Here is a 15,189-nt window from a genome sequence, read left to right as displayed (position 1 = left end):
ATTTAAATGAATCGTACAAACGTGATTTACTGAAGTTTACAGCAAACTGCTAAATTTAACAACAAAGCTTGTCTTATTTTGCACCTGATCGCTGCTGCTAGTAATATTTATTTGGAACAGCAGGAAGGAAGCAGGGAATCCCAGTACAAGGTGCATATTATAGGGTTTTTTTTTTTCCCTCAGCAGTGTGCACACTTTAAAGGCTTTTTTTTTTTTTTTTTTTTTTTTTTTTTTTTTTTTTTTTTTTTTTCCCCCCCCCCCCTGTTTGTTTGATTTTGACTTCTATTATCAGATTTGTTACACACTATATAAAAATGTCTCAAGAGGCAGCCCATGATGTCTGCATGTTACAATACTTGATGTGAATGAGGCTCAGTTGCCCTGTTTGAGGATAGATAATATTAACCTTAAAAAAACAAAGTAATTTAGTTTTTTGAATTCATTTTTTTTTTTTTTTTTTTTTTTTAAATTTGTTCTTTACCTGCTCTCACACCACTGGGGTTGCAGATGAATTTGTCTTACACAGCCTGGAGTATTTTAATAAAATCTGCAACTCTAATCAGAGGTGATCCTTTTCCTGATGCTGGGCAGTGAGCTTTTAAATTCACGTGGCTTTCTCCCAGTCTTACTGAACCCAGCGCTTAAACGCATTCATGTAGTATTTCTCTGCATCCCCACACATCAGCTGTTTTGCCTTTAGCCTGTGTTGTGTATTTCACCTATAGTTCAGCACTTCATCTGCAGACAGTAACTTGTTAAATATGGAAAAAGAGATCCAGCCTATTTAATTCACTCATTCATTTCAATTCAGTTTTACTGATAGAGACCCTATAACGATGAACCTTCCTCATAGCACACGCATGTGTACACCTGTCTGCAGAGTCACTGTGTTAAAATCAAAATAACCTACTGTGTGTGTGGTTATGTGCACAATTGTTTTAACATAAATGATCCCAAATGTATCTGTGCTGAGACAGAGGTTTGTGAAAAATCTAGAGTCTGAAACTCCAGCAGCAACACTGCAGCATAAAGAGCGAGGTTTTTTGCTTGCAGTCTTCATCAGGATGACCTCAAACATGCTGACTAAGCAGTAAGTTTGCTCTTTATAGCACAAGCGCTGCTGGAGCTTGAGCCTCTTCAGAAGACTTTGTGAAAGCGCAACATTCTCCACACTTTACAGATATAAACTGTGTTTTTCTGCACATTGACAGAAATAACCGGGGAGAAGACATCTGGAGACATGTCAGAATGATGTATCCACATTCAGCAGAACAGCTTTGTGTTACCATATCAAGAATAGGACTGTTTTTGTCTGTGATCAAATCAAAGGCAGAACATACTCATTAAATATTTGGATGCTCTTTCTACCAGAAGGGCAGCTTGATTTTGTTCATAATAATCCTTAGCGCATCCACAGGCCGACTGGAAACTTCTGCATACCTTGTTAACAGGTGCGAGCTGGGTTCGGACAGAACCAGCGTGGAGTCGACTGCTGTCTCCGAATCTTCCAGGAGACCTCTCCCTGCGGCTGTCCAACACCCTGCCCGGTGACTTCTCCCGGTCCAGAGGCCGGGCAGGAGACTTGTCTCTTCTGAACTCTGTGCGGCCCTCCCGATAACGATGTGGGGTGCTCGGCTCCCGATGCAAACCGTCATGGCTGCCGGGGCCTGAGGTCAGACGCTTAGAGATGTGCTCTGTGTAGGTGGGTGGACACCGCTTACTGGGACTACTGTTGACAACAACAACAAAAACACACCATGGATGGTAGCAGACATAGCAAAGCCAACCTTCCAGTGATTTTTAGCAGACACTACAAGCGCTCAGGAGTTTTTAGGTGATTTGTTTTGTGTTTGAATGATTAACTCACTCCGACTGTCACTGAAATATTTTTTTTCTTTGTTTTAAACTGGATTAAAGTGAGCAAACATGACAGAGTGAACTGACCCTCGACTGGACCCGGTCCTCTGGAGCTCCCCAGACTCTCTGATCAGACTTCCCTTACAGCAGATGACCCGCAGTTTGTTCTGGTAGGAGGAGGCGAGGTAAATTGCCCCAGAGGAAATAGCTGGGCCCAGGTAACGTGGATTTGGGATATCTAGGTGTGCCAGCACTGTAGGACTGGAAGAAAAGACCAAATTGAGGGAAATGCAGCTGAGAAGTAAACTCAACGAGTGTAAGATGTGGCACAAAGAGGCCACTGTGTCTCACCCCAGAGCAGCGTGCCCCTGCACCTCGATGACATCCAAGGAGTTGAAGTAGGTGACAAACAGGTAGGGCTCTCTGTAGGCTGCAACAGACGACACACACAATTATTTAGTCTTATAAAAGGTACCTTTGCAAAGTGGATTTGGTACAGTTAATGTTTTTGTTTTTTTTGCTTTTGTTTTTTTTTTTTTAAATCCAATGAGAGAATTAAGATGAAAGAAGCAGCAGTCACCAAACGACAGAGGCAAACGGCTCCACTTGATTTCCTCAGTGCGGCTTCTTCGTCCATACGAGTCCACGAACACTCCAAACTCTGCCACAGAAACATTTGCTGCACTCTTCATCATACTCTTACAGAAAAACACTGCGCAGACAGCAGTATGTTAAGCACACTTTTATAATATATAATATAATAGCTTTAATCCCCAAAAATGTTATTCAGCTTATATTTATATACCTAGAATCAACATTTAGAATCAGTAACCTATCCCCAGTAAGTACATGTCTTTGGAGTGTCGGAGTGGTAACCACTATGCAACGAGTGCATTAAAAATCCTGGGACACTAACAGTTTGTGCTTCTGAAACTGCAGTACTACTAGCACAACAGGATGCATGTGTAAAACACATTCACCCAGCTGAAAATGTAAAACAGTTGGAGCCTGAAACATGTTTCGATCTAGCCAGGTTAGAAGAAAAATCCATTCTGTTGCACTGACTTGGCTAATCGTATCTCATGAGCTCATGGAGCTCAGTTCCTATGGATTTACCGTGAAAACACAGAAGATATTCCTCCTTCTGCATGCTGCTGGCCACCTGCATGATGGCGATGGGAAAACTGTGAGACGAGGCTGCAAACACAGCCGGGGCCAGCGAAACGTCGTTCTTGTCCAAGAATTCTGCAGCGGAAAAAGCTGAGGTTAAAAGCCACACAGTGATCCAACAACCGTAAAATATCATCCTGTGACTGGCTGGTAACTGATTTGATCCTGGAAGCATTAAAGGCATAAAGAAGTACTTCACCCTCAAGTACAAATTGCTTCATTTCAATCTCGTAGAACTTGTTTGTGCCGATGATGATGCTGTAACTGGTCAGATGGATGCAGCTGCAGGGCTCCAGAGTTTCAATTTCCTGTGAGGTAAAGAATTAGGTGGTGAGGGAAAGCCAGTACTTTGAAGCACATCTAGTAGTAGAAAATGTTTTGAAGGTAGATTTATCCACTTTAAAACCAAACGTTACCTTTGCTTGGTCAAAAGAAAAAAAGCACGACATACTGTATATGTCAGTATAACAGACTGTACTGTGTCATACTCACCTTACGAATGCAGTATTTGCTAAGATTTTCATTGTAGCGCAGAATGGTTATTTTGTTTGGCATTGCAGCACATATACAAGGCGTGTTGTCTATCTGTAAAGAGAATGCACACGCTCGTACGTACGGTCACATTTCAACCATGAAAACAGCATTCATGCAAAGACAGAAGAACTACCTTTCCTGCAGCAAACAGATGGCAGCCTTTCACAGTCTCAAAGATGTATGGAGCCAGTTCAGACTGGCTAGGCAGGTGGGACTGGGCCAGAGACTGCTTCACTCTTTTAATCTCCACCAGACACAGCGCTCGCTCATCCCCTGCAGCACACAGACATTACACATAGCTTGTTCAAGGATAAAGACATTAGTCACTTTTAAGCCACCCTGCTGTCTTGTGTAACAAGATATTTACAAGTTTCTCCAAAGTTATTAGTATGGCAGACCAACCTTTCAGTTTAAATGATGCATAATAATTGCACTTCATCAATTATGCCAATTATTTGTAATGGCAGCAGATATTGACCTTTTGATTTACGAATGTCTGAGCAAATGAAAATCTAGAGTCGACTCCTGCTGCTCAGCAGACATTTATTTTCTACTGAAAATACCAAAGCTGGGCCTCTTACCAACAATCATCAGCAGTTTCTCCTGCTCTTTGATGATGTAGATCTGAAAGACTGACCCCAGGCCAGGAATGTGAGTCAGGGAGTTCTTGATAACATTCAGCGCATACAGCCCCTCTTCAGAGCCCACCAGAACGATCTGCGGCACAGCAGCGAAACACAAAACACCCCATAAATATTCAGGTGAACGTGGTGACATTTCAAACTGGAGCAACATGCGGCAAATCCTGGCAGAGAGCCCCGAGCATCTGCTCCATGCTCCAATACATCGTTCTTCTCCTGAATACACCTGCAACTGCAGATCATGTCATTTTCTACTGCTTAAAATGCACAATTAAGAAGTAAACATATTTTCTAATAAATATATATGTAGTTACATATGAATATCATTTTATAGCATATAAAACATGTTCCTACCTGATCTGTGAGCGGAAGGGTGCAGTTAATGTCCAGCCTGTCATCTCCCTCCAGCTTCAGCAGAGAGTTTCCCAGCAGCTTCTGAAAGAACAGAGAGGGGTGAAGGGTCAGCTGGATCACGACCTCCACGTGACCTTGGGTAGGAGGGAACAGAGGAGCAGGACGGGAGGGGCTGGATGGCTGGAGGACTGGGTTCAGAATCACAGTGTCAGACGTGGGACCAAGTCACAAGCGGTCTTCAGCTTCAGGTCACGGATAGAAAGTTATACTTGTTAGACCTTTAATAGCACGCTGTTTTATTCAGAGGCTCTACAGTACCAACGAAACGATGCTTTCATTTGTAATAAAGTAATTTTGTACCACTTGTCAGCATTAAAGGGAATAAAAGATACTTTTACTAAACATTAGCGACTCCTACGAAGCTGAGAACAAGATTTTACATTTGAAATGAATAAATGAAGTAAATATTTTGCCAGTGGTCAAGTACAGATTGCAAAAACGTAATGTTTACACAAATGATCAGAGTGGAAGGATCAAAGTCTACAAGCTCTACTGCGTTTAAACAAGAGTCATTATTAACACTAATCAGCATCACCGCCGGCTTCCTCATTACTGAGTCAGTGTTCCAGCTCATACGCTGCTGATATCTTCTACACATATACAACAGAATTAGATACATACAGCTGCAAGCTGAGATGAGAGGGTCAAGCAGATTAGGACAGTCGCCATAGCAACTTAAACTATTAATATTAAAATGTGGCAATTGAGTCTGATAGGAATTTGAACTCCTTTAGGGATTGGGTAGAAGTACAGTAGCAAGCTTTAGGCCTCACTCGCCTGTGTACCCAATCAGCATCTGTGCTGATTTATATGGATGATAGATGTACTAAGCTCATGTCCATCACATTCATAGTGCTTATACAATTTCAGTGATTGGTCTATAAATAGAGTAAATTATGAAAAATGAGCATTGCCGTTTACAGAGTCACCCATAAGGTGACTTCAGATGAACTCCGTGACTGACACATGAGGTTTCACTCGTCGTTTCACTCATATCAACCTGAATTTACAAGTTAATGAGGATGAGAAAAAATTACTTGGACAACATTAGTTTCATGTAATTTTAATATTACCACATTCAGCTCTAGATCCTGTTGTTGCTTTTATTTTTAAAGATTAGTAAGAATATGACTTGCGTCTCTTGGTTAAGTCAAGTGACTTGAGTCCCAGCCTCAGAGGAGTGTGCAGAAAGGGCAGAGGTAACAACGCAGACAAGTACACAAACAGGTAAAACTCGGCAGTGCGGTCCCTGCTCCTCCGGACAGGACAGCTGCAGAGATTCAACCCAAAGATGATCAGACATCTTGGCGAATATTTGTGTACTGTGGTTAGAAAAAAGGACATCGGAGACAGGGAAGAATATTTGAGAGTTTGTTCAGGATACAGCAAAGGATAGTGAAAGTGAGAAGTGGTCACAGCAAGTGAAGTGACAGCAGGGTGGGGGGCAGGTGACAGCCAACGAAATGACAGACTCATGCACTACAGCGTGCCTCGTGTAGGATGTGCAGTGCTCGTGTGTGTCAAAATGTCTCGTGTCTAACTGTTTACCTGGACCAGTGGAGACAGAACCATTTGTCTTTTGGACACAGCAGCCTATGTGTGCAGTGACACATGGGTAGGAATAGAGCAAATCGACAAAACACGCCCATATGCCGGACATACAATGTGTCACGATGAAAAAGCAACAAACACAGGCGAGAGAGACAAAGAGAGAGGAGAGAAAGAGAAAAGAAGAGAGAAGAAAGGGACAATTAATGACGCACGTAAGCGAAACTACCCGTTAAACTTTAAGCTCGAAACCTACGTCTTAAATAGTCTACGGAGGGGAAATCTGCTCATGGTGAACAGCACCAGCACAGTCAAATATCATGTTTACGACCACAGACGCGACAGCTGTGACCACGGCCGGATATGAATTGAGTCAGGAGACATTAAAGACAGAGAGCGAGCTGCCCCGGGTTGCGTTCGCCTGCTCTGGAGATACTCACTGCGTCAGCCTCTGCCTTCTCCCGGGAGGCTCGGCCCGCAGCCACCACAGACTCCATCACAGCCACCCAGCGCTGTTTGTCTGGGAAACTGGGAGCCATGAAGTAAACAGCCTGACCAGGCCAACAGGGAGTGTGACACCGTGACTCCAGCTTTAGGACATAAGGAACATCTGACACACAGAGAGAATAAAGTATGACACGACTTCAAATGATTAATATTTGACAGACTTTTGAACAACATTGGGAAGGCAAAGGCTGCCTGGTACACTTCACATCTACCTGACTTGGCAGTGTTTGGTAGTTCAGATGCTCCCACTGCTCCATGAACCACCACCTCCCCATCTGACAGACACAGATCAAACTCCTCCAGTGGTTTCACTGAGTCTGAGCAACACACATAAGGAGATTCATAAGCACTGGTGCCCACTCTAATAACTTTCCATCTATCTAAAAATCCAGACAGCTAAACATGTCACCTTCTCTGGGCTCTATCTCATAGATGGATATTTTAGTCCCATCCAGGACCACATATTTCCTCTCCCAGCCCTGGCCTCGTTTGCCATTCCTGCAAAAACACAAGACGACAACAATACCACTGTGAAGACTTGTTTTTTACCATTTACCACTTGTTTTTCCACACACTGTTTCTGTATATTGGCTGAACTATTGTTTGATTTATTACGTTTTTGTTAATGACGTATACAATATGTAAATCCCCTAATTTAGTATTTACTTAACTAGAAGATCTGCTAAAGACCAGGTGAGTCCTGAGATAACTTTGCCGTCTTGGGTGTCATTTCTTTTTCACATGACTGTACATACGAAACATCAGGGACCAGATGTATAAAATGCTGTGTGATGTATCCACTCTTGTTGTCTTTTTTAATTTTTAAAGCTGTTTGTACAGACACTCCTCGTTTGTAAATCTCTACCATTGTGAAATGTAACACATGTGGATGAAAAGATCAGATGCTCAGATAAAATCACTGTTTGTAAACATGGCATTAAGAAAACAATAAAGAAGAAGCCAAATACACAGTAACACAAAGTGAAACTGAGAACTGGAGAATTACAGAAAAAAAGGCAAAAAAAAAAGTTTGGAAATTTGTACTTTTACTACTACTAATATTCAAAATATAAGGTTGATATTTATCAGACACTATAATGCTCTGATTTGTCAGATTTTGTTAAATCGTGTCTCACATTCATCTCCATCTCACTGCTGGAGGTTTAACTCACTTAAAAAACGGGTATGTGTGAAGTCTGCACATTAGAACTGCAGATTTATGTGCAGCTGTTTCGGCAGGTGATGTGTAGGACGGTCTTCATATATAATAATGCAAGCGAGCAAAGACTGAGTCAGACACCACTGTGTCCACAGCTAACCTGGGCTGTTTCATCCAGCCCTCCAAGTGCATGTGTCCGCCGGCCTCTTTCAGCTGCTGGCCCGGAGCGCTGCTCTTATCTCGACACAGGCCCTCAGACAGATGCAGGGAGCAGTCACTGGACATCCCGCATGTGGCTGGAAGGCAGGGGGAGCATTTCGGGTGGCACAATGCATGGCATTCTGAGGAGAGAGCAGAGCGACACTACTGACACCGCCAGTCTAAAAGGAGAGCATGTTAACACTATCAGCGTAAGGAGAATGCACAGTAGGTTTATCTGTCCATAAAAATGCTCTCTTCTTGTGAAAAAAGCTTGTGTTTGCCAACTGTTAAACATCTGCAAACCGTCAAAGACTGAACATTTTGCATATGTGTTCACTGATGTAAAGATTTAAAGATGAAATGCTGCTATTTTTGCAGGGCATAAAGTATCAGGAGTGTTAGGTAACAGTAGAAGCAGCTGTCACCAGGGTGTTCAGCTTAATAAAACCCAGAATGATGACTTTCATTGTAAAACGGAAAACTTCAAAACACAGACAGAAAGGCTAATGTCAACTTTGGTCTTATCACAGTTTTTCTGAATTGGTAAAACACTAAACTCCATTCTCTAAGACATCAAACAGTCTTTTGGCCAAACCTTAAACACGGTTCAGGTACTTAGACACAATTTGCAAAACTCATACACTCTGTTTTTCAAAACCGTAAACATATCCTTAGTCACTAAACACATTTCACATGTGTGTTGCAAAACTGTAAACACTGGCAGCAAAATGTGAACACAACTTCAACACAGCTGTCATCTTTTACACACAGCAACTCACAGCTGAACACACATGTTTCTAATGATGTGATCAGACCCTCTGCAAGACTTAAAGATCTACGATATCAGTATGTGCGAGTGTAACCTGTAACCAGCGACTCTTCCAGTACAGTTCTGTGCCCATAGGCCTACTCTTACTGTTGGCTAGGTTGTTACAGATGGTACTCTTGCAGTACTGTAGACTATATTGTAATAGTGCACATATATCTGGAGTGCATATACTGTAAATACACTATTTCATTAGTCTGTCTTTCTGTATCACTACTTATCTATTATCTATTATACAGAGTGTTTGAAATGGATTCCATGGAAACCTCCATGGGATATATTTTGAAAGATGAATCAGGGTTCAGTCTGGCAAATAGAAGATGGAGAGACAGTAACATACATTTTTTCTCAATTGTTTACACACATTTCCTGAAAACATCCCTCATATTGTCAGAACTCTGCACACAAATCAAAAAAACACACACACAACGAGCAAAACCCTTCAATTCTCCTGCAAAATGAAACTCTACATTCAAAACAATGTAATTTCTTGTCAAAATGGCTTTTTGTTTTCAAATGACACACAAACCATCACATGAATAGACATTTATATGAACCAGTTAAACACTGATGTGCTTAATGTAAAACACTATGACCACTTCGTCTCCAGTCATCATAATGACTTAATGTAAGCCTTTTTTGTTCAGTGCTGCACTTTTCAAAATTGTAAACTCAGTTGCCCAACTTTGCATACTAACCACATTGCTAAACACCTTTTACACATAATTGCAATTACAGTTTTTTCTGATTGCTTAAGCACATTTTTTGTAACTATTGGCTAATTTTGCAAAACTCTTCACACAAATAAGAAAACCTGTCACTCAATAATCAAAACATTGTAGTTCTCTTGCAAAAGCAAACACAGCTAGATTAACTCTTCACACCTTCGTAAAAATGGTGTTTCCGTATCAAACAGTACACACAAGCCATCATCTACTAAGCACACAATGCGCCAACTGCACACTGATGGTATGAATACAAAACACATCTGGCTTTTGCTTTCTCTGTGCACAAGGTAGGCTATGTTAGTTTGAGCTCATACTTCTGTCATAGATCCATAAGCATAGAGGGATCCAAACTTCAAGTACTGGTGTTTATTCAAACACATCAAAACAAACACAAGTGTTTATTTCCAAGTATAGGATTATTTGCAATCACCATAATGACTATATGGGTTACTTGGTCTGCAGTGAACATGCTTCCTCTGCCCCCAGCATCTGGTCATCTAGCAATTCTGTAAAGTAACAATTTCAGTATTTTTACATCAATGGTATTGGTGTGTTTCTCATTGGCATATGGCAGTGCTACAAATCTTTGTGCGAAGTGACTGTACTAACCGATTCTCATTTCAAGATGTCCTTATGGTACTTGCTACAGTGTAGCGGCTCGAGTTAGGCTGGACCCGTTGGCCAGCTACCCTCAGGGTCATTCCACGGTTGATTACATGGTCCACTATTGTAGCTCTGATGTCATCAGCAATTCTATTTCTTACTCTTCCTACCCTTCCTCTCCCCCCTCCTCATCTTCCTCTCCCCCCTCCTCGTCTTCCTCTTGCTCCTCCTTGTCCTTGTCGTCCTCTTCATCCTACTTCTTCACCTCCACGTCCTCTTCCTCGGCCTCCTCTACTTCTCACTCTTTCTGCTCCCTCCATTGTACTCCGCACACACAGCTTACCTGTATTATAGTGCTTAGGCTGATTGCAAAGTGAACTAATTATCTAAAAAAGTTTTCACATGTGAAAGTGTGCCAGACAGTTGGCAAATTAGTGTTAATGATAGCCATACATGTGTATACTTTTGCTAGGAGTGTGTTGGAAATTTGGTAATTGAGTGTTGTGCAGTGAATTGTGCCTACAGTTTTGCAAAGTGTGTGTTACAAAATTGCAAACTGAGTGCAAAGCAGTTTTTGTGCTTTTAGTTTTGCAAACTCAGTGAGTGGTTTTGCTATAAGTCTGAATAGTTTTAGAGATTGTGCTACAGGAATCACAGTTAGGGTTTAAGCATTCAGAAAAAACTGTAAAACACGTCAGCTTCCCAAGGATAAAGGAGGACTAGGCCTCCCTTGCCTACATGACTATTATAGGGCAATCCAAATAAGGAGTCTGGTGGGCTGGTGTAAACCTGGATATTGTTCAAGATGGAAGGAAGTGGAATTTTCCTTGGGAGGCAACTTCCCTGTTGGGGCACTGATAGGAGATCCCTCAGAGTTACGTCTCCTGGGAGACCCGGGCAACCCTTGGATAGTAAGCTCAATAAAGACATGGAAAAGAGTACTTAAAAAGTATCAATTAAACCAGAGGGCTGGATTCCTTAGGTGGTTTACATATGACCCAGAATTTTTGCCTAGTAAGATCAACTCAACATATAAAACATGGGCTAATAAAGGTCTCACCACATATAGTACCTTGTTGAAAGACGGAAAAGTGATTGAGTTTCCAGGACCTTAAGAATAAGTTTGGGTTGCAAAATCAAGACTTTTTTAGATATTTGCAACTGAGGGACTTCTTGAATAAAAAGCTAAAACATCCCCAGTTATCGACTGGGAATGAAGAAATTATTTACATATTCGAGAATGCATATAGAGGTGCATCCTATCAAAAAATTATTTCCAAATTATATCGTTCACTGACCAACCTAAGGGGTCATGATACAAGATATGTTAAAGCAAGATGGGAAACAGAGGGTAATCTATCCTTAACAGGAGAGGAATGGGATGGGATCTGTAGGCAGCAGTGGTCGGTAACAAGCTCCCACTCATGGAGGGAATTCAGTTGGAAGAATGTAATTTGTTATTTTAATACCTCGGCTCAAAAATCCAATTATTCCCATAAGACAACATGCTGGAGGCAGTGTGGACATGCAGCAGCAAATCATTTCCACATCTTTTGGGAATGTCCTCATGTGGCTCCGTTTTTGAAGGAAATACATAAGGTCCTGGAAACAATCTTCCAATTTCATTTTGCAGTATTGTACCCAGGTAACTTAGAGAGTCTTAATCTATGTAAACCGGATAAATATTTGTTCAGTGTGCTGTTGGTAGCTTCCAAACATGCCATAACCCGCCGTTGGCTTAATGAGGATACTCCTACTATAAATGAGTGGATTGATGTGATAGATACTATTTTTGTTATGGAAAGAATAACTTTTAGGCTAAAATTGCAGGTGGACTCATTTGACGAATACTGGTCGAAATGGTTGAACTATGTACAAAATGGGAGGCCCGATTTTGTATAATCTCGTTGTATTCTCTGGTTTGTTTGTTTTGTTTTGTTTTTCCCTTTTCTTTCCCCCCACTGTGATTAAGTTGTATTGTTGCATATGTTGTATAAACAAGAAAACCAATAAAACATAAATGAAAAAAAAGAAAAGAAATCAGAGCTTTATACAGTTTTTTTCTGCTAAAAAATTGCTAAAACACATTTGCTAAAATCTCATCTCTTTGTGTCAAAACACTAAACGCAAACTGTAAAATTCAAGCTACGCTCACATAACCTTTAACTTGTCTTGCAAAACCAAACATTTGACCCAAAACTATTTTAACTTTACTCAGAATCAACCACTAATGTCAAAAGCCACACAAAACCAGCCAATGTCTAGCAACTATTACACACTACAGAAATAAATACAAAACACTGTGAGATAGCAGGAAAATAATATTTTTCTATTCATTCATTTATTCTTGTACTCACATTTGAACAAAAAAAGAACTGCAGTAAAAAAAGGGAGCATATGGTGGAAGACACCATCCAGGACCAATCAGGACTGTTACTAGAAGTTCGTTGTTGTATGTTGTATGTAGTGTCTGTAAGTGCAACACTAAGCAAAAGGCTTACAGTAAGTCATTATGATGACTTTAAGCACATCAGTGTTCAACTGGTTCTTATAAATGTCTATTCATGTGTCGTTTGAAAACAAAATTCCATTTACATTGTTTTGAATGTAAAGTTTCATTTTGCAGGAGAATTGAAGAGTTTTGCACATTGTGTGTGTGTTTTTTGATTTGTGTGTAGAGTTCTGACAGTATGAGGCATGCTTTCAGCAAATGTGTGTAAACAATTGGAAAAATGTAATATAGCAAGAAGTTAAAATATGGTTTATGTGAAGGTATACATCACTGTCTAGTTGATAGTCCTTGTGAGCACAACTGTAACTTACCAAGACAGGTAGCTGCCTGGCGACCAAAGTGCACAGTATCCAGGCACACGGTACACTTGGCAGCTCTCATGTTGAGTCCCACTGTGAAGCGGTGAGGCGTGTTGTGGTGCATCACCCTCTCTCTCTCCCTCTCTCTGTCTCTCTGACTGTCCTTCAAGCGACGGCTATACTCTGAATACAGTCAGCAGGGAACACAGTCAGGGCAGGCAGCGCCAGCATGTCTTACTCTGTCAGGTACATCCATCGCTTTAAAACCTCAGTGCATCATGCCATACCATCTATGAGATCAGTTCAACAAAAAAAAACATAAGCTTTCCAAAAGGAGTGGTACATGTTTGGCAAAATGCATTAATGCAAGTACTCTGAAGACGGAAATGCTTGAAACAGATTCTTCATTTTGTCAGTCCCTCTGCTTGTGCCCACACACTGCAGCATTTTAAAGGCATTATCCAGTCAGCATCAGCGAACTGCATTCTGCATTAAAGATGGTTGAAAAATTTTCACGTCATTATTATGGCAACAAAACGATCACGCTTATTGATATAATAATGTCAATCAGTATGAAATTTACAAATCTTGTGTGTACAACCAACATGGAAAGAAAGAAAAACGTGAGCACTTTATTTCATGTATCTATTGAATATTGTTGTTAAGTTACTGATGAATATGGCCCCGTTTGTATTTTTCTCATACAAAACTACCTTAATGTGATATTGCATGAGAAAAGTATGAAAGAGACCAAATCATAGTAGAATGGAATAATCAATAGAGCCATATCTCACTAATAGATGCGTATAAGCTCCGAAATCCTAGCATCACATAGTGCTGGGCCTGTTGTTTAGACCTTTATTGTAATAGCAGGGAAATGGAGGCAAATTACAGGCTAATTGGACTTAAGTAAAATGTAAAGCCTTGGTCTTTTCCCCCCGCCTCCAGTCTGTCCTAAACTCAGCTGCCAGGCTTTTAACAAAATCAAAGAGACAACACTATATCACTCTCAGTTTTGCTACTGCATACTAGCTATTTTATCCAGCTGTTTCAGCTGATTTTAAACTTGTGCCACGCTTTTACCTGTGTTATAAATTTACAGTCAGACCCAAGGAACCGAGCTGCTGGGTTGTTCCTCTGATCAGAGCCCTTAACTGTTCTCTAACAAAGGAGCTGACGTTCGCAAACTCACCTTTCATTTACATCTAGATTACATTACAAACGTACATTTACAGAAAACTGATCAAAGTGTTTTATCTTCTTATCACTTCTTTATGGACTTATCTATTTCCGTGTTTATTTATTTTACTTGTAATACCGTTCACACTGTTCAGCATTTATGTTCTTTTTGTTTTAACTGCATCACTTCACTTTTTGATTTTGATCTATATTAACGAGTTCTCAAAAGCACTTTGAAAATCTGTACATTTTACACTTATTTATGATTAGAGCTAGCAACTTAAAATAAATCATAATAACTTGGTCATCTTCTTCAGTCCTCTTGCATGAAACACATACATTAGTGTTCAAACTGCTGTGCAGCTGGCATTCATGCGGATGTTAAACCTCCAAGGTAAGCGCTGTTACAAACTAAATACACCTGCCCATTGGCAATGGCACCCACTGACAGCAATGGCCTTCCCCCAGACTGCAAAGTTGTTTAGGAACAGCTTGAGGAACACAACAATGAGCCAAAGGTGCTGAACAAGTCAGATTCACAGTTATCTCATCCAGCATCCCAGAGAGAACCCAAAGGATCTGACACAGGACGCTCTCAGGGATCCTGTGTCTGTTCCCCAAGGCCTCAAAGCTGTTTGTGTCCATCAGATTTGCTATTGTAACTGACAGCTGTACATCTTTTTCTTTCTTTCCTTTCTTGCTTCTGTTGTTTCTGTTTTTGACTACCAGGTCACTATGACATAAAACGTAGATATGAGACTTTTCTTTTCTTGTTGTAACCTTGACTAACAAAATGGCTAGATAATACCTTTAGATCAGAGTGTGGGTTTAAAGTGCATACAGTGGTTTTTGCATTGCAGAATTTTTAATATGGTACATTTGTGTATATGATGTGAATTTGAGGTGGAAATAAAGTGAGTTAAATAAAGTAGAAGGGTTCTGCAAATCACACGCTTCAGCAACCAAGATAAAATGCTTCAGATTTCTAAAGCTCTGCACTGAAGGTTCTTC

The 15,189-nt window shown here is 40.7% G+C and overlaps 1 protein-coding gene across 7 annotated transcripts in view; it reads right to left on the bottom strand.

Annotated features, from left to right (window-relative positions):
• Positions 1-15,189, bottom strand: part of LOC120745361 (citron Rho-interacting kinase) — a 48,210-nt gene that overhangs the window by 1,276 nt on the left and 31,745 nt on the right. For 4 of the 7 annotated variants that reach the window (XM_040050150.1, XM_040050149.1, XM_040050151.1 and 1 more), the window contains 16 exons: positions 13,012-13,182; positions 7,991-8,171; positions 7,081-7,169; positions 6,884-6,988; positions 6,605-6,774; positions 6,165-6,209; positions 4,557-4,637; positions 4,143-4,278; positions 3,695-3,834; positions 3,520-3,612; positions 3,227-3,335; positions 2,974-3,102; positions 2,438-2,518; positions 2,209-2,287; positions 1,945-2,118; positions 1,441-1,729 (listed from right to left, as the gene is read on the bottom strand). In XM_040050150.1, the coding sequence (XP_039906084.1) occupies positions 1,441-1,729; positions 1,945-2,118; positions 2,209-2,287; positions 2,438-2,518; positions 2,974-3,102; positions 3,227-3,335; positions 3,520-3,612; positions 3,695-3,834; positions 4,143-4,278; positions 4,557-4,637; positions 6,165-6,209; positions 6,605-6,774; positions 6,884-6,988; positions 7,081-7,169; positions 7,991-8,171; positions 13,012-13,182 (2,072 nt within the window). The remainder of the gene's footprint in view (positions 1-1,440; positions 1,730-1,944; positions 2,119-2,208; positions 2,288-2,437; positions 2,519-2,973; positions 3,103-3,226; positions 3,336-3,519; positions 3,613-3,694; positions 3,835-4,142; positions 4,279-4,556; positions 4,638-6,164; positions 6,210-6,604; positions 6,775-6,883; positions 6,989-7,080; positions 7,170-7,990; positions 8,172-13,011; positions 13,183-15,189) is intronic. The other 3 variants (XM_040050154.1, XM_040050156.1, XM_040050155.1) reach the window with 1 other exon arrangement.

The sequence above is a fragment of the Simochromis diagramma genome, unplaced genomic scaffold (genome assembly GCF_900408965.1).
Source record: "Simochromis diagramma unplaced genomic scaffold, fSimDia1.1 OVJJ01000159.1, whole genome shotgun sequence".
NCBI lineage: Eukaryota > Metazoa > Chordata > Actinopteri > Cichliformes > Cichlidae > Simochromis > Simochromis diagramma.
Note: the sequence above shows the minus strand (reverse complement) of the source record. Positions and strands in the feature narration are given on the sequence as shown.